The 24481-nt window shown below is 39.1% G+C and overlaps 1 protein-coding gene across 1 annotated transcript in view; it reads right to left on the reverse strand.

Moving 5' to 3' along the window:
* LOC125924868 (uncharacterized) overlaps window positions 1-24481 on the reverse strand; it is a 64883-nt gene that overhangs the window by 9151 nt on the left and 31251 nt on the right. The window contains exon 7 of the mRNA XM_049633705.1: window positions 14835-15012. Within this exon, the coding sequence (XP_049489662.1) occupies window positions 14835-15012 (178 nt within the window). The remainder of the gene's footprint in view (window positions 1-14834; window positions 15013-24481) is intronic.

Here is a 24481-nt window from a genome sequence, read left to right on the forward strand (position 1 = left end):
AACAATTTAAGATGACCCGTAAAACATATGTTAGCATGAGAAGGCGTAATGCTCTCATAAGTACGGTTAACAGAAATCAGCAACACTAAAACACATGGAGTCATGGCACTGACTACACAACACTGGTATCTGAAGAACTGCCCATGATTATATTGTCATAAATAACCTTATAATTATTTGATATCATATGATGTAATTTCAGGCAATAATCATCTTTTAAACACCAAACTCTGTAAAACATAAGGTTTTCCATATGGTTTATTTACAATGCAATGCTTAGACACTGGAGATTGATGCTAATAAAGGAACTTTAAAATATTAAAAAGAAGATCAGAAATAACTAGAAATATGTCCACTGAGAGTAAATGTACACTTACAGAAAAGAAATAAAAAAGATTCCTAAATATAATATACATGGCATCCATTTTCTTATGGTCCATTAAGGGACCCATAATTAAGGGACTACATTATTTACAAATAATGTAGAAACCCAAGATTTACACAGAGAAAATAAACTCTCTCCCAGTCACTGCCATAAGCATAAGAATAAATCAATGCATAACACGCGGCTTTGACATGGATGAGGTCACAGCCCAGGAGGAGAACACATGAACAATGACCTCTGCTACATATTGCTGAGCGCTGTAATGTACAACGCGTGCACAGGTGCCTCGCACAGAAAGGGCTGTACAACAGTGAGCCTAAGCAGACTCTGAAACAGGAATAAGCATTTCTTGCCTCTATTCTCCCACACTGGCTTTTCAAGATTCTACCTCATCCTCAAAACGAATGTCAAATTTTTATAAACACAACAGTTGTCTTAATAGTAGGAAACCTAGGATCTAGACGACATTTTCCGGATAGGTCATCTAGGATGGTCCTGTCCTTCTGTACAGAACACTGCCCATCTTGCCTTGGAGCCACGTGGGTCACAGCTGGAGGTCCAAAACCCAGGTACCAAACAGCCATCCAGTGGATTCACAGCCTACTCTGAATTGCGGTAACTCTTACCGGTGTGCTCTCTCTGTCTCACGTTCACAATTTAAACAGGAGTGTGGAAATTTATCAAACATAAAATCAAACCTGTGATAAAGGTGAAAGAAACAGGACTGTCTAGCTGGAAATCGTACCAGAAGGTATGTATTATTGATAGCTGGGATTGACTGATTAATTTGCTTACTTCAGATAGCATCTCAGTATACCCAAAAGTTCGGTAGCATCAAGATCAACCAGACAGAAAGGCTCTAACTACAAAAAGTGAACTAGTAAAAATATTTTGGTTCACTGAATACCAGCTATTTTAAAAAGGCAAAATAGGGGTACCTGGGTGGCTCAGCCGGTTAAGTGTCCTACTTCAGCTCAGGTCACAATCTCGCGGTTCATGAGTTCCAGCCCCGCATCGGCCTCTGTGCTGACAGCTCAGAGTCCAGAGCCTGCTTTGGATTCCGTGTCTCCCTCTCTCTCTCTCTCTCCGCCTTTCCCCAGCTCACAGTCTGTCTCTCTCTTTCTCTCTCTCAAAAATAAATAAACCTTAAAATTTGTTTAAAAAAATAAATAAAACAAAAAAGGCAAAATACGCTAAAACACAAAAGCAATGTGTCATGCTGTTATGGCATATATATTTAAATCTATAAAATATATTTTATTATATGAAATATGTTTTTGCCATATTCTTCTCCATAAGATCATAATGTACACATTCAGAAGCTGATGATCAGGTATATGACAGTATTCACTTGTATTCTGAAACTTGGATGATCTTAGAAGATTAGTATGAAGTGAAAATGAATTTTCCAAACATACTCTAATAAAAACTTCCATAAGACTTGAACCTGAAGGAGATTCCTCATGTTATAATAAAAAATTAACATCTGAACCATATCTTCAGTCCTGAATTTTTTTTTTCAAGTTACTGATACCCAAGCCTCATGGTTTGAATACAGAAGGTGGCTAATACCATTAAACCAGACTGGAATTTGAGTAAGAAGTGGCAAGCTTTAGGCATAATTTAAGTCTCAGTTATGATACTTATAAAACTGGAATATACCCAGTTCACTGTTACTTAAGTGTTCTAAAAAAGAAACAGTGTATTAAGGTTAATGGAGGGGTGCCTGGGTGGCTCAGTCGGCTGAGTATCTGAGTCTTGATTTCAGCACAGGTCATGTGGGGGGCCGGGCCCCGGTGCCAGGCTGAGACCGGGTTGAGCAATGTTACCCGTTGACTCAAGCCAACCCGGTGGTTCCCCCTCCCATTCCCCAACTCTCAAGGGCATACGAAAGCCTTGTCAAGGCTGAGAAAGTTAATTCCTGAAGCCTGTGGTCTGCAGGTGTTGGCAGTAATGTTACGTCCCTTTTTCTACCCCGAGTCAGATAGAAACAAACATGGGAATTGTGTTTTGCTAGCAATCTTATCAACAAGGTCTTGTGACCCGTCTAGAAAATGCAAGAAACACAGAACTAAATGTTTCGGTGGGCAGTGATTATGTGAAACCTGTTTATTCTTAGAATGACCTAACCCATAAGAGTCTGGTTATAAAAGATTGTGTACAGCAACAATAAAGCCGTCACTTGGGCCATCAGCCCAGGGGACCCTCCTGTTCCCAAACTTTCTCTTCTCTTCTCTTTTCTTGCATTCCCCTACCCTCAGGACCCTGACCTCGGTGTTTGTCGTGCCGGCCGCAACAGGTCATGACCCCTGTGTTGTTGGATCAAGCTGATTCCACGCTGAGCATGGAGCCTGCTTAAGATTCTCTCTCTTTCTCCCTCTGCCCCTCTCCCCCACTGGCATGCTCAAGAAAGAAAGAAAGAAAGAAAGAAAGAAAGAAGGAAGGAAGGAAGGAAGGAAGGAAGGAAGGAAGGAAGGAAGGAGAGAAAGAAAGAGAGAAAGAAAAAGGAAAAAGAAAAGAGAAAAGAAAAGAAAAGAGAAAAGAAAAGAAAAGAAAAGAAAAGAAAAGAAAAGAAAAGTTAGCTAATAGAAAGTCACAAGTTATACTGATCCAACATTCCCTAAGAAACTCCAAGAACACTGTGTTGTTATTATATGGAATTATAAGCATGGGGTTTATTGTCTGGAACAATGGGATTGAAAACACTTCCAAATAATCCAATGAGAACCTTCTCCACGGGCTCAGTGTAATAACTGACTATGTAAGCATATGAAATCAAATCTCTTCACACTTTCTCCTATGTATAGAGTTCATAGTAACTGTGAATTTAAATTCATGATCAAGAGAATAAATATGTTTTGCTGCACAAGCCAACTATTTCAACTAAATGGCAGTGGGAACAATGACTTTTTATTATAAATCCTCAAGACACCATTAATTAAACCAAATTCTAACCAAATTGTAGACAAAGAAACCAAGTTACAGAGAAGTTATATGATTTGTCCTAAGTGATTACACGAGGGAATGAGAAGATAACTCCCCAAGAATCCATCAACTCTAAGTTATAAAAAATACACCATGATGAATCAGATCAGAAACTAATGAAACTGAAAACAGGACATCAATAGAGAAAATCAATGTACCAAACTCTGATTCTTTGAAATGATCAATAAAATTAGTAAGTCTCTTGTCAGACTAAGAAAAAAAAAAGATGAAAGAACACAAATTACTAACATTAGAAATGAAACAGATGACATCACTACAGATCCTATGGACATTAAAAGGTTATAAAGGAATACTATCAGCAATTCTATGATCTCCAGTTTGATAACCTAGATGAAATGGACTAATTCCTGGAAATCTGACAATTTGCCAAAACTCACACAAGAAGAAATAGAAAAAATGGATGGTCTTAAATCTATTAAAGAGACTAAATCAATATTTAATAGTCTTCTAAAATAGAAAACACCTGGCTCAAACAAATTCACTGGTGAATTTTACACCAAAAAATTTAAAGGAGAAATTACACCAATTCTCTACAATCTCTTACAGTGGATAGAAAAAAAAGGAAATATTTCCTAACTCATTCTATGAGGTCAGGATTGCCCTAATACCAAAAACCAGACAAAGACATCACAAGACAAAACTACAGACCAATACTTCTGATGAACGTAGATGCAAAAATCCTCAACAAAATATTAGCAAATTGAATCCAACAATTTATAAAAAAAGATTAATAGAACAAGTCCAAGTGGTATCTATCCCAGGTATGCAAGACTGGTTCAACATTCAAAAATCAACTAATGTGAAAGACAGATACCATGTTTTCACTCTTATGTGGATCCTGAGAAACTTAACAGAAGACCATGGGGGAGGGGAAGGGAAAAAAAAGAAGTTAGAGAGGCAGAGAGCTAAAGCAGAAGAGACTCTTAAAAACTGAGAACAAACTGAGGGTTGATGGGGGGTGGGAGGGAGGTGAGGGTGGATGATGGGTATTAAGGAGGGCACCTTTTGGGATGAGCACTGGGTGTTGTATGGAAACCAATTTGACAATAAATTTCATATTAAAAAAAAGCTCCATTAATACCTATAAAAGCTGCAACTACATTTTATGGAACTATATGAATAATTGTGGAAACCTTAAAAAAAAGAAACAAAAATCAACTAATGTAAGGATTTGTAGGTCATTGAAAATATTCTTTAGATATTATATTGATGGATATATGTCATTATACATTTGTCCAAACCCAGAGAATGTACAATACCAAGAGGGAACCAAAATGTTAACTATGAACTCTAAGTAATTATGATGTGTTAATGTAGGTTCATCAATTGTAATAAACATACCATCTGGTGGAGAATGTTGATGGGCGGGGCTATGCATGTGGTAGGCAGGAAGTATATGGAAAATCTCTATACTTTACCCACAATTTTTCTGTAAACCTTAAACTGTTCTTAAAGAAAAACTGTTAAGAAAATATGGCTGAAAACAATTCACCATGAGAAGCTCTTCCTTTCTTTATAATCATAACCACAGGGGCGCCTCGGTGGCTCAGCCGGTTAAGTGCCAACTTCAGCTCAAACCATCATCTCACGGTTCATGGGTTCGAGCCCCACGTTGGGCTCTGTGCTGACAGCTCAGAGCCTAGAGCCTGCTTCGGATCCTGTGTCTCCCTCTTCTCTGTCCCACCCCTGCTTGTGCTCTATCTCTCTCTCTCTCTCCTTCAAAAATAAAATAAACATTAAAAAAAATAATCATCATCATAACCACAAACACTTGTATAGTGCTTACTGAGTACCAGGCACGATGATAAGCATCCTACAGATATTAACTCATGTAATCCACACATCAACACTGTGAGGCACTCCTCATCCTTATTTTACAGAGAATGGACGTTCGGTACAAGTGCTATGAGAGCGCACAGCTAGCAAGAGGCCGAACCGGGATGTGAACAACTGGTAGTGCATCTCAGAGCCTGTGAGCCTCCCTACCCTGCTTTACTTTCAAACCTCTAGCCGTTTGGTAGGGAACCCAGTCAACAAGAGTGTCATCGTAGGGCAGAGCAATGACCTCCATATGATTGTGAGCCCTGCCAGACCAACCAGTATATAAATACACGTCCTTCAAACACACGGGCTTCTAAGGAGGCCAGGGCCCGGCATTCAGGGGTACATGCCTGGGGACAACAGGTACCTTCCCCACAGGAAGGTCTTCACATAAGTCTCCTGAAATGTAACCTTACTATGATCTTCCTAAAATGATCTCTTCCCCCGTACAAGTCCCTGATTGCTAGGAGTACCAGAAAATTTCAACTCTACCTTCTATGAAGAAATGTTAATGTTTAAAAAAAAAAAAGGCATGGAGCTGGGCTTCTCTATATCTGTACTGAAATACAAACAAGACTCAACAGTTTTAAGGGGGTATTTGTTGTTATGCTTGGTATACAGCAGGCTCAATCTATCATATATGGGATATATGAATCCCAGATTCTATGAAATATATATATTCTAGTTAGAATATATTACTTTTAAGTAAACATTCTGCTGCTCACCACAAAACTCTAAGGAGCACCTGGGTGTCTCAGTCGGTAAAGCGTCCAGACTTTAGCTCAGGTCATCACCTCGTGGTTTGTGAGTTTGAGCCTGGCCTTGGGCTCTGTGCTGATACCTCGGATAGCTATCAGATCCTGAAGCCTGCTTCAGATTATGTGTCCATCTGTCTCTCTCTCTCTCTCTGCCCCCTCCCCACTTTTGCTTGTTTTCTCTCTCAAAAATAAATATTTAAAAATTTTTAAAAACTCTCTAAGAGAGTTGCTTAACACTTTTTGAGTCATGGTTCCCTCTGAAAACCTAAAGGTCATGAATGAGCTTGTTCCCACCTTAAATGCACACTTATGTGTATTTGTCTACAAATTATTTACTCAAAATATGTTTACTCAATTTCAAAAGGTTCACAGACTCACACTAAAAGTTCTTACTGTAACTCAATGTTTTTATTCTTATTTACATATGACAAAACAGAGGTTAAGCCAGATGAAAAGATATATAGGGCAATGTCTGGGAGGGCCCAGAGTGCAGGAGCTTCTGTCCCCACTGAGTGGGGTGCCTCAACCTCCCAGTACATATATGTGTTCATTAACCTGTAAAGCTCCCCAAACCCCATACTATTGGGATTTTAGGGAGGCTTTCTCATATAGGCATGATCAATTATTAACTCCATTTCTAGCTCCTCTCCTGTCTCTGAAGAATGGGGAAATGAAGTTAAAAACACCAAAGATTCTAATCCTGACAGGCTCTTTCTGGTGGCCAGCTCCCACCCAGGAGCCATCCAGGGACCCACCCAGAGTTGCCTCATTAGAACAAAAGACACTCTTAGTGCTCTCAGGACTTCAGAATTTACAAGGGTTCTAGGAGTTCTGTGCAGGAAACAGATTGGGGGGGGGTGGGGAGTGGCAGAGACCAATATATTTTCTATTATCTCACACTGTTCTCTAAATTTTTTGTTATACCTTTGTTCATCTGATATGGCAGCAAATTCAGTACCACCCAGAAAAGTAAGGGAAAATGTGGGTAAAAGTAAAGACAAATAGCCCACAAAACAGATTTTTCAATGGTACATACGAGTATAGCAAACATGAGCCTTTGTACAGCAGCCATTCTTTGTGCTTTCTTTTGTTAAAATGTGCATAGTCTAATGATTAGAGTCCAAATAAATCCTGCAAAGGAACTGTTGCAATGAATTCTGCAGCTACATTTTTCATTATAGTCCTGGGTGGGGAAAATACAAACTTGACGTGGAAGCCAAAAGGCAAATGGTACACACATGGATTTCTTCAACACTGTGGTTCTTGTCTTATGAAAACGAGTAAGTATTACTAGAAAGGCATTTTGAATAAATGTTAGTGCTTCCATACCTTTCCTCAGAATTCCTAGGATTCATAATGCTTCAATAAAATTTCCAAAGCAATATAACCAGCATTAACACAGGAAGTTGCCTCAGTATATTCAGAAATAATATCATGGTCGGCTTCTGGGAAGATGGCGGCATAGGAAGACTCTGGGCTCACCGTGTCCTGCGGATCACTTAGATTCCACCCACACCTGCCTAAATAACCCAGAAAATCGCCAGGAGACTAGCAGAATGGATTCTCAGGAGCCAAGCGTAGACAAAAGGCCCACAGAAGAGGGGCCCCTCCTGAAGCGGATCTCTGAAGGAAAAGCGAGCTGAACCTGCCCCTCCCACCCCTGTGCACCCTGCCGATCCACCCCAGCTAATACGCCAGATCCCCAGCACCACAAGCCTGGCAGTGTGCAAGTAGCCCAGACGGGCCACACCACCCCACAGTGAATCCCGCCCCTAGGAGAGGGGAAGAGAAGGTACACACCAGTCTGACTGTGGCCCCAGCTGTGGGCCTGGGACAGACATCAGGTCTGACTGCGGCCCCGCCCACCAATGCAAGTTATTCAAGACAGCACAGGGGAAGTGCCCCGCAGTCCTGCACCACTCCAGGGACTATCCAAAATGACCAACGGAAGAATTCCCCTCAAAAGAATCTCCAGGAAATAATGACAGCTAATGAACTGATCAAAAAGGATTTAAACAATATAACAGAAAGTGAATTTAGAATAATAGTCATAAAATTAATCTCTGGGCTTGAAAACAGTATAAAGGACAGCAGAGAACCTATTGTTACAGAGATCAAGAGACTAAGGAACAGCCAGGAGGAGCTAAAAAAGGCTATTAATGAGCTGCAAAATAAAATGGAGATGACCATGGCTCGGATTGAAGGGGCAGAGGAGAGAATAGGTGAACTAGAAGATAAAATTATGGAAAAAGAAGAAGCTGAGAATAAGAGAAATAAAAAAATCCAGGAGTATGAGGAGAAAATTAGAGAACTAAGTGATGCACTAAAGAGAAATAACCTACACATAATTGGTATTCCAGACGAGGAAGAGAGAGGGAAAGGTGCTGCAGGTGTACTTGAAGAAATTATAGCTGAGAACTTCCCTGATCTGGGGAAGGAAAAAGGCATCGAAATCCAAGAGGCACAGAGAACTCCCTTCAGACATAACTTGAATTGATCTTCTGCACAACATATCATAGTGAAACTGGCAAAATACAAGGATAAAGAGAAAATTCTGAAAGCAGCGAGGGATAAACGTGCTCTAACACATAAAGGGAGACCAATAAGACTAGTGATGGATCTCTCTACTGAAACTTGGCAGGCCTGAGAGGAATGGCAGGAAATCTTCAATGTGATGAATAGAAAAAATACGCAGCCGAGAATCCTCTATCCAGCAAATCTGTCATTTAGAATAGAAGGAGAGATAAAGGTCTTCCCAAACAAACAAAAACTGAAGGAATTTGTCACCACTAAACCAGCCCTACAAGAGATCCTAAGGGGGATCCTGTGAGACAAAGTACCAGAGACATCGCTACAAGCATGAAACCTACAGACATCACAATGACTCTAAACCCATATCTTTCTATAATAACACTGAATGTAAATGGACTAAATGCACCAACCAAAAGACACAGGGTATCAGAATGGATAAAAAAACAAGACCCATCTATTTGCTGTCTACAAGAGACTCATTTTAGACCTGAAGACACTTTCAGATTGAAAGTGAGGGGATAGAGAACTATTTATCATGCCACTGGAAGTCAAAAGAAAGTTGGAGTAGCCATACTTATATCAGACAAACTAGACTTTAAATTAAAGGCTGTAACAAGAGATAAAGAAGGGCATTATATAATACTTACAGGGTCTATCCATCAAGAAGAACTAACAATTATAAATGTCTATGTGCCGAATACGGGAGCCCCCCAAAATATAAAACAATTACTCAAAAACATAAGCAACCTTATTGACAAGAATGTGGTAATTGCAGGTGACTTTAATACCCCACTTACAACAATGGATAGATCATCTAGACACATGGTCAATAAAGAAACAAGGGCCCTGAATGATACATTGGATCCGATGGATTTGACAGATATATTTAGAACTCTGCATCCCAAAGCAACAGAATATACTTTCTTCTCGAGTGCACATGGAACATTCTCCAAGATAGATCACATACTGGGTCACAAAACAGCCCTTCATAAGTATACAAGAATTGAGATCATACCATGCATACTTTCAGACCACAATGCTATGAAGCTTGAAATCAACCACAGGAAAAAGTCTGGAAAAACTCCAAAAGCATGGAGGTTAAAGAACACCCTACTAAAGAATGAATGGGTCAACCAGGCAATTAGAGAAGAAATTAAAAAATATATAGAAACAAACAAAAATGAAAATACAACAATCCAAACGCTTTGGGATGCAGTGAAGGCAGTCCTGAGAGGAAAATACATTGCAATCCAGGCCTATCTCAAGAAACAAGAAAAATCCCAAATACAAAATCTAACAGCACACCTAAAGGAAATAGAAGCAGAGCAGAAAAGACACCCCAAACCCAGCAGAAGAAGAGAAATAATAAAGATCAGAGCAGAAATAAACAATATAGAATCTAAAAAAACTGTAGAGTAGATCAATGAAACCAAGAGTCGGTCTTTTGAAAAAACAAACAAAATTGATAAATCTCTAGCCAGGCTTCTCAAAAAGAAAAGGGAGATGACCCAAATAGATAAAATCATGAATGAAAATGGAATGATTACAACCAATCCCTCAGAGATACAAGCAACTATCAGGGAATACTATGAAAAATTATATGCCAACAAACTGGACAACCTGGAAGAAATGGACAAATTCCTAAACACCCACACACTTCCAAAACTCAATCAGGAGGAAATAGAAAGCTTGAACAGACCCATAACCAGCGAAGAAATGGAATCAGTTATCAAAAATCTCCCAACAAATAAGAGTCCAGGACCAGATGTCTTCCCTGGGGAATTCTACCAGACATTTAAAGCAGAGATAATACCTATCCTTCTCAAGCTATTCCAAAAAATAGAATGGGAAGGAAAACTTCCAGACTCATTCTATGAAGCCAGTATTACTTTGATTCCTAAACCAGACAGAGACCCATTAAAAAAAGAGAACTACAGGCCAATATCCCTGATGAATGTGGATGCCAAAATTCTCAATAAGATACTAGCAAATTGAATTCAACAGCTTATAAAAAAAACTATTCACCATGATCAAGTGGGATTCATTCCTGGGATGCAGGGCTGGTTCAACATTTGCAAATCAATCAACATGATACATCACATTAATAAAAGAAAAGATAAGAACCATATGATCCTGTCAATCGATGCAGAAAAAGCATTTGACAAAATTCAGCATCCTTTCTTAATAAAAACCCTCGAGAAAATCGGAATAGAAGGAACATACTTAAACATCATAAAAGCCATTTATGAAAAGCCTACAGCTAATATCATCCTCAATGGGGAAAAACTGAGAGCTTTCCCCCTGATATCAGGAACACGACAGGGATGTCCACTCTCGCCGCTGTTGTTTAACATAGTGTTGGAAGTGCTAGCATCAGCAATCAGACAACAAAAGGAAATCAAAGGCATCGGCAAAGATGAAGTCAAGCTTTCACTTTTTGCAGATGACATGATATTATACATGGAAAAGCCGATAGACTCCACCAAAAGTCTGCTAGAACTGATACATGAATTCAGCAAAGTTGCAGGATACAAAATCAATGTACAGAAATCAGTTGCATTCTTATACACTAATAATGAAGCAACAGAAAGACTAATAAAGAAACTAATCCCATTCACAGAAATAATATCATTAGGGTTAGCATTTCTGGGAATAGTCTACTTCTATACAAATGTTGACAATTTATGATACTGGTGATGAGATTCCCTGGATCAATGAGAATTTCTTGGTCAATCTGGGCATCTACAACAGTGGGGAGAGAGAACTACTTAGGCAAACTTTCAGTATCAACTTTTTCCCAGATTCTGTGAATACTAACAGGTAACATACAGAATATAGAACACACTACTTCAGGATAACATGAACCCTGAAGATTTTAGCCAAGGCCACAAAGGGTCAGCTAACTTGTAGTAATGTTCTAAGGATTCCTGCTTGAAAGCCATATCAACACGCGTCTTCATACATATTAATACCACTTCCTACAAAATGGGTTCTCTGCCTTTAATTCTATTAATTGCTTCTTCCTACTGAATCTCTGAGAGAGAGAATCTTACCCCTCACTTGTCCATGTCTCTATCCTGGCTCTTGAATTCTCATACAATGACAAGATACATAATGAGTGATACATAATGTACTGGGCTATAACATCACATCAATGCAAAGTGGTATTACAGTCACTTTTACAGGTTGAAAATAATCAGTGGGAAGATATGAGGCTAAGAATTTTAAGTTTCCGGGGCTCCTGGGTGGCTCAGTCAGTTAAGGTCCGACTTCAGCTCAGGTCATGATCTCACAGTTTGTGGGTTCGAGCCTCGCATCAGGCTCTGTGCTGACAGCTCAGAGCCTGAAGCCTGCTTCCATTCTGTGTCTCCCTCTCTCTCAATCTGCCCCTCCCCTGCTCACATTCTGTCTCCCTCTCTCTGTCAGAAATAAATAAACATTAAAAAAAGTTTAGAAAAAAAAAGAATTTTAAGTTTCCTTTTAATTTGAAAATCCAGAATCCTTTGGAATAAGCCCTTCAGGGGTAGCAATCTTGATAGAGCTGAAGTCGATAACTTTACACTATGTTTGAAAATCCTCCATTCATTGTTTTTAAGTGGAAGAGGTACTTGCAATAAAAGTCTAGCATTCACTTAGAACTTCCGTAATCTAGTCAACGGACAAAATTCCATGATTTTCCCCATGGGTTAATCCAGATAGGAACAGCTTGTTGATCACAGGAATTTGCATCTAGTAAGAATGACTTGTAAGATCTCAGGCTGGTAAGTGACAGCCCAAAGTAGGGCAAGAGGAACCCTTCGGTATATCCAGGATAGACAGGAGCCCGTAGGCAATACCCCACAGGGTTAAGGAGAGCCAAACAGGCTTCTGAGACTGCTAGAGTCACCATGGGGCATTCAGATTTAAAAGAAGTCTATCATCACTGAAATTGAATGCACAATTCCACTTCTGGTAATTTATGCTAAGAAAAAATTTCAGATCAGTGCAAAAATAGGTATGTACATGAATGATCATCCCAACATTGTTTATAAGAACAAAAAATTAAACCACAAAATATCCAACATTAAAGGACTGGTTAAATAATTTGTAGTAAAGGCATTAATAAAAATCACTTGAAAATATGGTATAAATCTGAGTATTGATGAAAACGATATCTTTAAGTAAAAAAGCAGAAAAAATTGTTATATATATACAGAAGTCTATATATATATATATAAAATATATATATAGACAGAAGCCCTATATCTTGCTAAAAATATACTTTCAGTATATTTAGAGAAAGTAAATATATCCAGCACACACTTTCACAGAAAAAAATCATGAAAAAATATACATAAAAATGTAAATAGTTTTTATCTCAGATAGATTTCTACATGAGTATATTTTCAAAATTTTCCACAATTACATGCATTATCCATATAATAAAAATAATAAAGGGGAAAAAGAAATTATATAAACAGATTACCGATGTCTATCAACCAGGTTAATCAGTGTAGCATCAGAAGAATTAGTGTCAGCCCTACTGGCTATAAGCTCTTAAAGTTCATTTACAATCAATGCGTTTTCAAACACATTATCACATATAAAAGTGAAGTTTCAAAAGACCACAAGAAATAATATATCTATTTTCCAAAGTGAGACTAAACTATATAACCCATGTTTCTCAGTGTGTGGTATAAAATAACCGACTACAAATGTTAGGTACTATTACTGAAACACGGACTTCCATGTGCATTTACTTGCTTGACCCCACCAGCTTCACTGGGGAGACAGGGAAGGTATTACTGTTGTCCCAGTTACACAGACACAGCTGCCTAAAGTTAGTCGACTTACCTAAGAGCATACAGCTGGTAAACAGAGAGAAGAAATCATCCGTGCTCTAGTAAGAGAACTACATTGTAATGCCTGCAAAAAGGAACGACTTCTTTTCTACCGGTACCAGTATCTTAGGTTGAGAGACACGGCCTTTAATTCTCTCTCTCATGTGTTGCCACAAATTATTTGTGCTCGTTCTCCTCTTTTTTCCAATTATTGCTACCTCTGCCCTCTCATCTCTTCCTCACTGTTCCCCCCTTTCTTCCTGTGCTCTTCCGGCATGGTCAGTGTCCCCTACTAGCTGTTTCACACTACTTTTTCTTCCACTCCACCCTGTACGTTCCTGCTTTCCCTCAAGTCATCTGTTTCCCTGCAGAGGGCCAGAGACAGATGGCAAACCCATTTTGTTGAGTAGGAGTGCCACTCTGTGCCAGTCTGTGGAAAAACAGAGGGTGGAGGGAGTGGCGATGCGGATGACAGTAAGTTAAGGTGTACTAGTCCAACAATTTGCAAAACTTGAAATATGGCAACTAAAGGCTGAGAAGGAATTGAGGCAGACAGCACAAAGAACAGGGCGAGATATATCATCATGTTAAGTCAAGCTCTTATTTAAACTATCTTCAACAGGATATATAATAAATATATATATTTATATATATATGAAATATATATATTTATATATATAAAGAAGATATATATAAAGAAGATTATATATATATAATCATAACACATATACGACACATATATGGTAATGTATCTTATAGGGAGATACACATGTAGATTTTGAGAAGCAAAGAGAAGTTAAATAAGAGTCAGACAGACTAAGAAAATCATCTAGATTAAGCCAACGTCCATGGGACTACATCAGACAAAAATTAGACAGCAAACTAAATTTGCAGATAATTTAAGAACACAATGGAGTTACCTCACTGGCCTTTGTGTTCCAGCAAATACATTCTAAGCTTAAACTGTTTAAATAAAGTCCTCAGATCCCCACTTCAATTAGCTAGGGAATCTGAACTTAGGAGAGAAACCAGTTTCAAAACATTCACATTTCTGTCCTATCCTTGTACTTTTTCCCCCAAATCCTATTTTTAATTCAAATCCCATTTGTAATGATCTTTTTTCTATCTCATTTTATACAGTGAGCATTAAAAATTAATAGCAATGAAACTGAGAATATTTCTAACAGATCCATTTCCCCACAGCGCATATGGAGATACCATTAAATAACAAAATACACATACACACACACACAAACACACACACGTGCAAATGTACAAACAAATTTTAAAACTACAAAGGAGCTTAATACAGCAAAAACTCTGTATCTAACATTAACTACCTGAAAATTTGGGTTAAGTGATCTTCATAATTTTTTTCACTGCTTCTAGAATAACAGCAACTTACAAAAAGGCTAATTAGCAGAGATCTGCTTAGTAAAAATGTGATGAAATTATCAGACACGAAACTATCACAAAGCAAACCAAAATGGAAACATTTCAAAGTAAACGTACATTTGACGACTTGTGGATAGAAGAAAACATTCCCATTCTTGGTATAAATAACTGGTTTTGCCTGTCCATCTGACTCAAGTCCAACAAACAACCCCGGGATTTTCGTAGATTCCAGGCTTACAGATGCATTTTCCAAGTTCTTCTTTATTTTAAAATGACAGTCAGTATCTCCTGTACCCTGTGATCAATATAACATGATTTCATGAATGTAAGCAAATACCAAAGGGCAGAATTTAAAACCAGTCATTTGACAAGAATATAATTTTGCTTCATTTTCCAACCTCGGGAGGAATACAGAACCTTTCGCATATCCTGCGCTACGCACTTCACCTTGTTCCGTAGATCCAGAAATGAGACCATGTGTTTGGCTGAGGCAAGGGCGTATGCCCTAGACAAAAGGCTCCGAGTAACCAAGGAGCTTCAATGAAGGAGAGTGTACTGTATGCTGTGTTTCATTTCAGAGTTATTAAACTATTGGTAAACAGAGAATACTAAGATGTGAAACTTTCCTTCTGAAAAATACTCTAAGATAATGAAAAAAAGGGCTATTCTCACCGTAAGTCCATTTACACCTAAACATAAACCAATTTTCTGTGCTATTCCACATTTTCTGAATTGAGTTTTTACCAGTAAACAGAGTTCACATAAATTACTCAAAGACTGCATAGCAAAACATTCAAGAATTAGGTGCTTAGGCATAATCTACATACCCTTCAGATCATCAAAATCATCTCTCACCTTTTTAAAGGTATGTATCATGTCCTATTAGAAAATATTTCACCTTTTTCACCATTTACTGCTTTAAAAAGTTTTCTTATAAGATTTAGGAGTTCTAGAAAATAAGTTTTGTGAAAATGAATCAAAACTTGTAATGCAACTATTTTATTTGTAAAAGATGACTGTATTCTGACCTCTACCTTCAAATGTGAACTTCTTTTAGATGAGAAACAAGTTGCCTGTGGTCTATTTCTCTCTCACAATATAAATATGGCTTAAGCAACTTCTGTCTTCTGTTCTTGTTATGGGTACAATAAAATTCTGGCTTTGATTTGTTCATAGCCAAGTAGAGCACATGACCACACATACAAATAATAATAATAATAATAATAATAATAATAATAAATGTGTAAGGGCCAACAGGATAGAGATGGACTCCTTGGGTGTAGGGAGAAGAAAAGGAACTAAACTGAGGAAAATCAGGAAGGGATTCCTAGAAAAGGTGAAGCCGAGTTAAGTGTCAAATAAGAACTAAGCTAAGTGGAGGAAAATGAGGGGTGGTAGGTAGTGGATTTCAGGCGCAGGGCAACATGAACAAAACTAAGAGGCCAAACGCAATTTGGTGTGTAGATGAACAACTTGTTGATGTTCTCGAGCAAGAGAGAGGAAGGTGAATTCAGAAAGGTCATATCAGTTTGTATGCAACATAGGAAGTCGAGCCTGATCTCAGACTGTGGCAGCCACTGAGGAGTGATATGGGCACATCTCAAATTATCTTCAGGAAATTTCTTTAATGCCCCTTTAATGACTCTCTAATACTCATTATCTACCCAATAAGTTACATCACGCTCTGCAGTTTTCTAGCAATGATAAACAGAATCTCAATTCTCTCCTCCTCTTCAAGTACACACCCCTGGAGGTCCCTTTTATTATCTTTTAGAATAGACTTTTTAAAAAACGTTTATCTATTTTGGGGAGAGAGTGAGTGGAGTAGGGGCAGAGAGAGAGAAGGGGACAGAAGATCTGAAGTGGCTCCACGCTGAAAGCAGCAAGCCCAAAGCAGGACTTGAACTCATGAACCACGGGATCATGACCTGAGCCAAGGTCTGATGTTTGACTAAGCCACCCAGGCTCCCCTTTAGAATAGACTTTATATTTTAAAACAGTTTTAGATTTACAGAAAAAATTGAGAGACAGTACAGAGCTCTCCATATATCTAAATCTACTTTTTCCTATTAACATATTGCATTACTAGGACACATTTCTTATAATTAATGAACCAATGCTGATACATTATTAAGTAACACTTCACTGATATTTCCTTAATTTTTAACTAATATCCTTTTTTCTGTCCAGAATCCCACCCAGGATACATTTATATTTGGTCACCATGTCTCTAGACTCCTTTTTGCTGTGGGAGTTTCTTATATTTTCCTTGTTTTTGATGACTTTGACAGCTTTGAGGAATACTGTTCAGGTATTTTGTAGGATGCCTCACTATTGGAATACGTCTGATGTCTTCCTCATGTTTAGACTAGAGTTTTGAGATACTGGGAAGAAGACCACAGGAAAAGGTGCCATTTTCATCACATCAAATCAAGGGTACAAATTTTCAACGTGAGTTATCTCTGTTGAGGTTGACCTTGATCACATGGCTAGGTGTTGGTCAGGTTTTCTACTGCAAAGTCACTGTTTTTACACCCGCTCCCCACCCCACCCCCCCACCGCCCTTCCCATACTCTATTCTTTGGGAGGAAGTCACTGTGTGCAGTCCATACTTAAGGGAAGGAATTGTGCTTCACCTCCTTGCAGGCAGAGTATTTTATGTAACTTATCTGGAATTCTACATAAGAGATTTGTCTCTTTCCCTCATTTATTTATTTATTAAATCATTTATGTATATTACTATGGGCTCATAATATTTATTTTATACTCTAGGATATAATCCCACACTACTTTGTTTCTCAAACTGTTCCAGCTTTGGCCATCGAGATCTTTCAGTTCTTCATAAGTGAAGTGTCTCTTAAAGTGTCTCTGAAAGTGTGTGTGTATGTGCGTGTGTGCTCGTGTGTATGTGTGTTGGCGGATCTCAGGGTTCATGAGTTCGAGCCCCAATTCCAGTAAAAACATGAGCCCCGCTTCAGGTGAGCCCTGATTCTCTTCTCCCTGCCCCTTGCTCACTTGCATTCTCTCTCCCTCTCTCTCTCACACACAATAAATGAATAAATAAATAAATAAATAAATAAATAAATAAATATTTCTGTTTAGACACATGAAAAGATGTTCAACATCACCTATCATCAGGGAAATACAAATCAAAACCACATTGAGATACCACCTCACACCTATCAAAATGGCTAAAATTAACAACTCAGGAAACAAAATCCATTGATGAGGATGTGGAAAAAGGGCAAACACTTTTTCACAGTTGGTGGGAATGCAAACTGGTGCAGCCACTCTGGAAAACAGTATGGAGGTTCCTCAAAAAACTAAAATAGAACTACCCTACGACCCAGCAAGTGCACTACTAGGTATATATTCGGAAGACACAAAAATGCTAATTCACAGGGGCACACAGGCCCCAATGTTTATAGCAGCACTAGCGACAATAGCTAAATTATGGAAAAAGCCCAAATGCCCATCAACTGACGAACAAATCAAGAAGATGTAGTAGACGGAGTATTACTTGGAAATCAAAAAGAATGAAACCTTGCCATTTGCAACCATGTATGGAACTAGAGTGTGTTATGCTAAGCGAAATAAGTCAGAGAAAAACAGATATCATATAATTGCACTCATATGTGGAATTTAAGAAACAAAACAGATGACCATACGAGAAGGGAAGGAAAAATAAGATAAAAACAGATGGGGAGGCAAACCATAAGAGACTCCTAAATACAGAGAACAAACTGAGGGTTGCTGGAGGGGAAGTGGGTGCAGGGGTGGGCTAAATGGGTGACGGGCATTAAGGAGGACACTTGTTGGGATGAGCAGGGGGTGTTAAATGTAAGTGATGAATCACTAAATTCTATTCCTGAAACCATTACTACACTATCTGTTAACTAACTTGGATTTAAATTTTAAAAATAAATACATAAATAATCTCATTAGAGTGAGCAGGAAAAAAAAAAAATCTCTGTTTTATCCCTAACCCAAATACAAACGGATTAATGGAATGCAGATAGGAAATAAAAGAAACTACGTAGGTTCTGGATGTAAAAGGGTCCTGTTGTATTTTGTGTGTCTTCCTACATATCCACAACATATACCAATGGGACAAAGTCTTGTTAGAGTGTTGATGCTCTGACCGCCGCTGCAACAGCATGTGATGTGCCTTTGCCTCTATCTGGTTTCTTTCTAGAAGGACACTTCCTACTCATCACCCCCAAGTGATATTTTAACTTCTTATTCATTACTGAGCACCTACCAAATGTCAAACCTTGTTGAAGAGTTTGGGATATTTTAATAAACGAAGCAAATAAGAACCTCTTCCTTATGATGCCCACATTCTACAAATTAATATACATTCTATACATTGTACTATTATTAATGGTTCTCATCAGCTTTCTCTTTTCCAGGATGACTCACTCAACAATTTATTCTTGTCTTAAAGTCTGTTGCTTGTGAGGGGAAGAAAATCTTTGTTGCTGTCCTCAAGCCCCTCTGTGTATTCTTGAAATCTCTTTCATGCTATAAACATTAAAACTAATGCATAGACTATGGTCTATAATAAACAGCAAAATGTAAGATCGTTTTCTGGAAAATTCAAACAAAATAGCTAATCTTACAATTGTAATAAAATTCTTCAAAATTTTTTGATTAAGTAAAAACATAATTTCAATTCCCAGTTTCCAGTTCTGCATGTAAGAAACTTAGAAGTTACTACTCTGTCTTAACAAATAAAAAGCTAAACAGATTGAAAAATCACCAACTCCTTTTAGAACCGTCAGAGGAGTGAGGATACAGGTAATTGCTGCCCCCAAGAGTAGAGAGACAGACAGGCAAATACAGGGAGTCACAGCTTACCAGAGCAAAGACTCAAAAGCAGGAACTAATGAGGAAACCATGCCTGGGTAGGAAAACTTGAACTATTATTGACGAATTGCTCAACTGAGCCTCAGTGAGGACAAGTCTCAGAGTTAAAACTCCAAGGAATTCCAGTCAGAAACAGGACCCTGTACTTTGTGCCTTTATCTCCAAGATCTCAACCAGGGCCCTACAGTGAATATCAAAGAATTCCCTTGTGCTTCTGGCAGGGGGAGGGAAAAACGAACCATTTTTAAATACACATACCACTTTGTTCTTCTTAACAAGAACTGCCCACAGGAAAAAACCACTTAATGACAGCCTCAACTTTCGGGGTGTTATCAGACCCTTAATGACCTGGGGAAAGGGAAATATCCAACTTCCGCCCACTCTACCTATCCCAGAACTGAGAAGCACTTGTTAAGTTCATATTCTAGGGGCGTAGGCTCACTAAAATCATATGATCTATTATCATCTACATAAAACTAAGTCTTTTACTGAATTTTATACTTTTCAATCCACTGCTCTAGCATTATATACCCAGCCCAGTCCATTTGTACATCTATACCACTTCTTAAAAATATGAATTATCTTTAACTTTGTAGTTATGTACATCTAAAGGAAAGAGGCAAAATTAAATAAATTTGCCATGAGAGAATCTGTCCCAGTTTCTGCAAACGAAATTCTTGCCCATGAACAAGGATCCTCCTAGTGTGGGTGTATCTATGTGTGTACGTGTCTTTTGTTTGTATCCTGTTTAGTTTATTTTTCCTCCAACTCTTAACATCTCTTTTTCCTTTACACTGATTCTAGGTGATGAATTCCACCCATGTTTCGAGGCTTGTTTTCTTCTCTGTGTCTTTATTTTTTTTAATATTTACTTTTAAGAGAGAGAGAGAGACAGAGCGTGAAGGGGGGAGGGGCAGAGAGACAGGGAGACACAGAATCGGAAGCAGGCTCCAGGCTCCGGGCTGTCAGCACAGAGCCCGATGCGGGGCTCGAACTCACAAACCATGAGATCCTGACCTAAGCCGAGATAGGATGCTTAACCGACTGAGCCAGCCAGGCGCCCCTGAGGCTTGTTTTCTTCTTTAAATTAATAGCATTACAAATGTCCCTAGTGAAATGCATGTTTGTTGCTAACTTGAATCTTCACCACATCAGGTGATTTATTCCTACACCATAAAAATTTCATAGTAACAGAAACATTTATTATAGAATCAGCATCATACTTGATGATAAGTATGCCTGCCTATGAGAAATGTTTTCAGGGGTGCCTGGGTGGCTCAGTCGGCTGAGCTTCCAGCTCTGGATTTTGGCTCAGGTCCTGATCCCAGGATCGTGGGATCCACCCTTGTGTTAGGCTCTGCACTGAACATGCAGCCTGCTTAAGATTCTCTCTGACCCTCTATGGCCCCCCACCTCTCTCTCTCTAAAATAAAAGAAAAAAAAGAAATGTTCTCAAATATACAATGGCAGATACATTGGAAACATTAATGCTCTTATTCAATTCCATTCATACAATGAACATTTGTTGACTAGCTACTAGGACCGAGGCACTATTAGGTTTTTAAGGTATAATATGAGTATGCGTTACCATTTACCTTTGAGTTCATTTTAAGCCCCTTTGGAGGCTGTGAGCATGCCTTACAACAGCCTCTAAATACATGCAAAGGAGAATCGTTAAGATGATTATTACCATTCTGTTTTCAAGAGTAATGTCATTGCAGCCTAATGATTTCTGGTCAGATACAGTAAAAGTGAAAAATAATATGCCTGATTCTTATGCATTAATACAGTACCTTATGAGCAAAAAAGCTATCCATTTTGACTAAAAAGATCTACTTACCAAAATTTTAGATGAAGGATTTTACTCAGACAACCACATCAATGAGTCACTAAATAAGTTATAAAGAGAACACTATGATGGGAACAGCAGAAAGTAAAATACAAATGCTGAAAGTTCTGGGGAGGCTCTTCTCCACAAAAGTTCCAAAGTAAAGTTTAAACATCAATGTTGTTTAAATGGTAAACACACAGGGGCGCCTGGGTGGTTCAGTCGGTTGGACGCCCGACTTCGGTTCAGGTTACCATCTCGCGGTATGTGAGTTCGAGCCCCATGTCTGGCTCTGTGCTGACAGCTCAGAGCCTGGAGCCTGTTTCAGAGTCTGTGTCTCCCTCTCTCTCTGACCCTCCCCCGTTCATGCTCTGTCTCTCTCTGTCTCAAAAATAAAGAAATGTTAAGAAAAATAAATTAATTTTTAAAAAAATAAAAAATAAATGGTAAACACCATCACATAGTAACCTGAGTTCTCCAACCTTCAGTTGTTTACATGAGGCTGGTATACACAAAACAAATAGACACGTGGGATCCACAGGAGGAGCCCTCACTAACCTTGATGTCCCCTGACAGTGTTAGTGGGGGGAGACCATAGTCAAGGGGCCAATCCCAGTGAAAAGCTAGAATAGGATTGATCTAGACTGTGCCTGATGGATAAAAGACTTAAATTTAGAATAGAAACTCTTCAATCCTGGCCAATTTTTTAGTAACTACCTAAAGGGAGTGACTCATTCATTTACATAGATCACTTTGGGGTAAGACCTGCTATTGTTGTTTTCTTATCTTATTATCTGGCTTGCTATATGAGTTTAGGGGTAAAAGGATGTCATTACAAATATAAGACAGTTAGTCCAGCCTCTGCTACGCAAGCGACACTCAAAAATATTAGTCTTTCTCCTCTCTGCTTTCTTTGCTGATCCTGTTACAATTATCAGGAAGTTCACCTTTGGCAAGAATAGTGGCACATTTTTCTAGAATTTACATAGCATTCAGGAGCCTGTGGCTTCATGGAAAGTCTCTTTAAAATTTCAAATCTTTTGGGGCACTTGGGTGGCTCAGTCAGTTAAGCATCCAACTTCGGCTCAGGTCATGATCTTGCGGTCTGTGAGTTCAAGCCCCGCATCAGGCTCTGTGCTGACAGCTCGGAGCTTGGAACCTGCTTCTAATTCTGTGTCTCCCTCTCTCTCTGCCCCTCCCTCGCTCATGCTCTGTCTCTCTTGCTCTCAAAAATAAATAAAACATTTAAAAAAATTTCTTTTTAATTTCAAATCTTTTAACAATAACTTTCCAATGCAATAATTTTTCCAAGAATAAGCTTGAAATTTCTAACAGGAACACCAGGAAGGTAAAGACCTCTACCATATGTTTGAGCTTTGATTTTAGGAGGCAAGTGAACAAAAGTAACAGATCTATAAGTTTGTCATAGGTTAGGAAGACTCCAAAATCTTACCTTAACTGGAGATTTTTACCAATGTTTTAAAAAAAGAAAATAGTAACAAGATTTCCTCTGCAGCCTTCAAGGGTTACACACACCTCACCCTTTGTGTGCTAGTAGTGGTTGGGGAGCAGTGTTTGAGATTGAGCTGGTACACACTGGGAGAGCCATGCTCGTTTTTTAAACATTGAAATACTTCCATTTGAGATGGTAACTAGCTGTGGTCTGAGCCCCTAGTTCCTCCTGGTGCGCTGGCTGTTCCAGCAGGAGACAGCCTCTGGAGGTCCTGGCCCACTGCTGGGATTGGGGGCAGGGACTAGAGCCTAGCAGAAGAGATGGCACCCTGAGCAGGGACTAGATCCTAGAAAAACAGATGGCACCCTGAGCAGAGACTAGATCCTAGCAGAAGGGACGGCACCCTGATAACACGGCCAGCAGTGCCTCACCCCCATCGTGGACCCCCAAGGCTCCTTTGCTCCCTGCTCTTCCTTCCAGACCCCCTCCCCCTTACTAGTTTCTTTTCCATCTACCTCCTGCTTCACAGGCATGTGTGGTCTCACAGGACCATGACCTAAGAGGAAGGTCCTTAAACCTCCAGTCAAATGACATGCAATCAAGGTATCATTCCCAAAACGCCTAGAGAATCTCTGTGTTATGCTCTATTATGGCCCGAATTTCTTCTTTTAATGTTCTAAATATCAAATTCCATGTAATCAAACCAATTATGTTCCTTCACCTTTGTCAATATATCTCACTGGGTTCCCCACTTTGGCTCTGTCCAAGCCAAACAGAACAAATGCCTCTGTTTTTTTCAAGTTAGGAAAGATCTTTAAGAAGAAGGGATACTTGGATTTGAAACCCAAACACATGATTGCCTGCCTCAGTTCTAAAGTACAGAGGAAATTCTGAACTTAGCTTTTTATCCTGAGAAGTCTATCAGGAAGGGAAAAGAAAGCACAGGCTGAAAGGACACAATTTTAGATTCACTCACTCACCTAAGCTGTCAACAAGATGGGTTCTAGGAAAATTGCTAAAGAAGGAAACTTTATTTTTGCGTTGGGAATCACCTCCCCTCTATGTATATGGACCCTGTTCTCCTCATGGGAGTCATTCCAGCTCTCCCATCTTGGTATCATGAATCCTCCCAAAAAAGGCGGGGCTTAGAAGGTAACCTGACCTAGACTGATTCTTGGCTCTGACACCAGCTGCTGGGTTCTGGGAAAGTTGTGTAGCCAGGCTCACATTCAGCTTCTTCATCGGAAGAATGAGCATGCCAACAGTTTCCCTGTGACAGAATACTTCTACATACTAATCTGTAAGTTTCCGCCCGTCTGCCTGTGCTCACCAAATTCTTTCAACTGAATACCCAGGACTTCTTCCAGTTCCCTCAGCCTCATCACATAGAGATGAGTCACTCAGCACAAACAAGAACACGAAGAAAACAACAGTAAGTACTTAGTGTAGGGCAGAAAAATTCAAGATTCTGCTACACTCTTGCAGAGGAAATGTGCTCACGTGCAGGGACAAGAGAAGCAGCATACTGGGAAAGAGGGGGAAGAGACAGGGCTCACACAGACTGGAGAGGGAGGAATGGGAGAACCATGAAAACCACCATCCAACTGAGTATGA

This window comes from Panthera uncia, chromosome F2, assembly GCF_023721935.1.
Source record: "Panthera uncia isolate 11264 chromosome F2, Puncia_PCG_1.0, whole genome shotgun sequence".
Classification (NCBI taxonomy): Eukaryota; Metazoa; Chordata; class Mammalia; order Carnivora; family Felidae; genus Panthera; species Panthera uncia.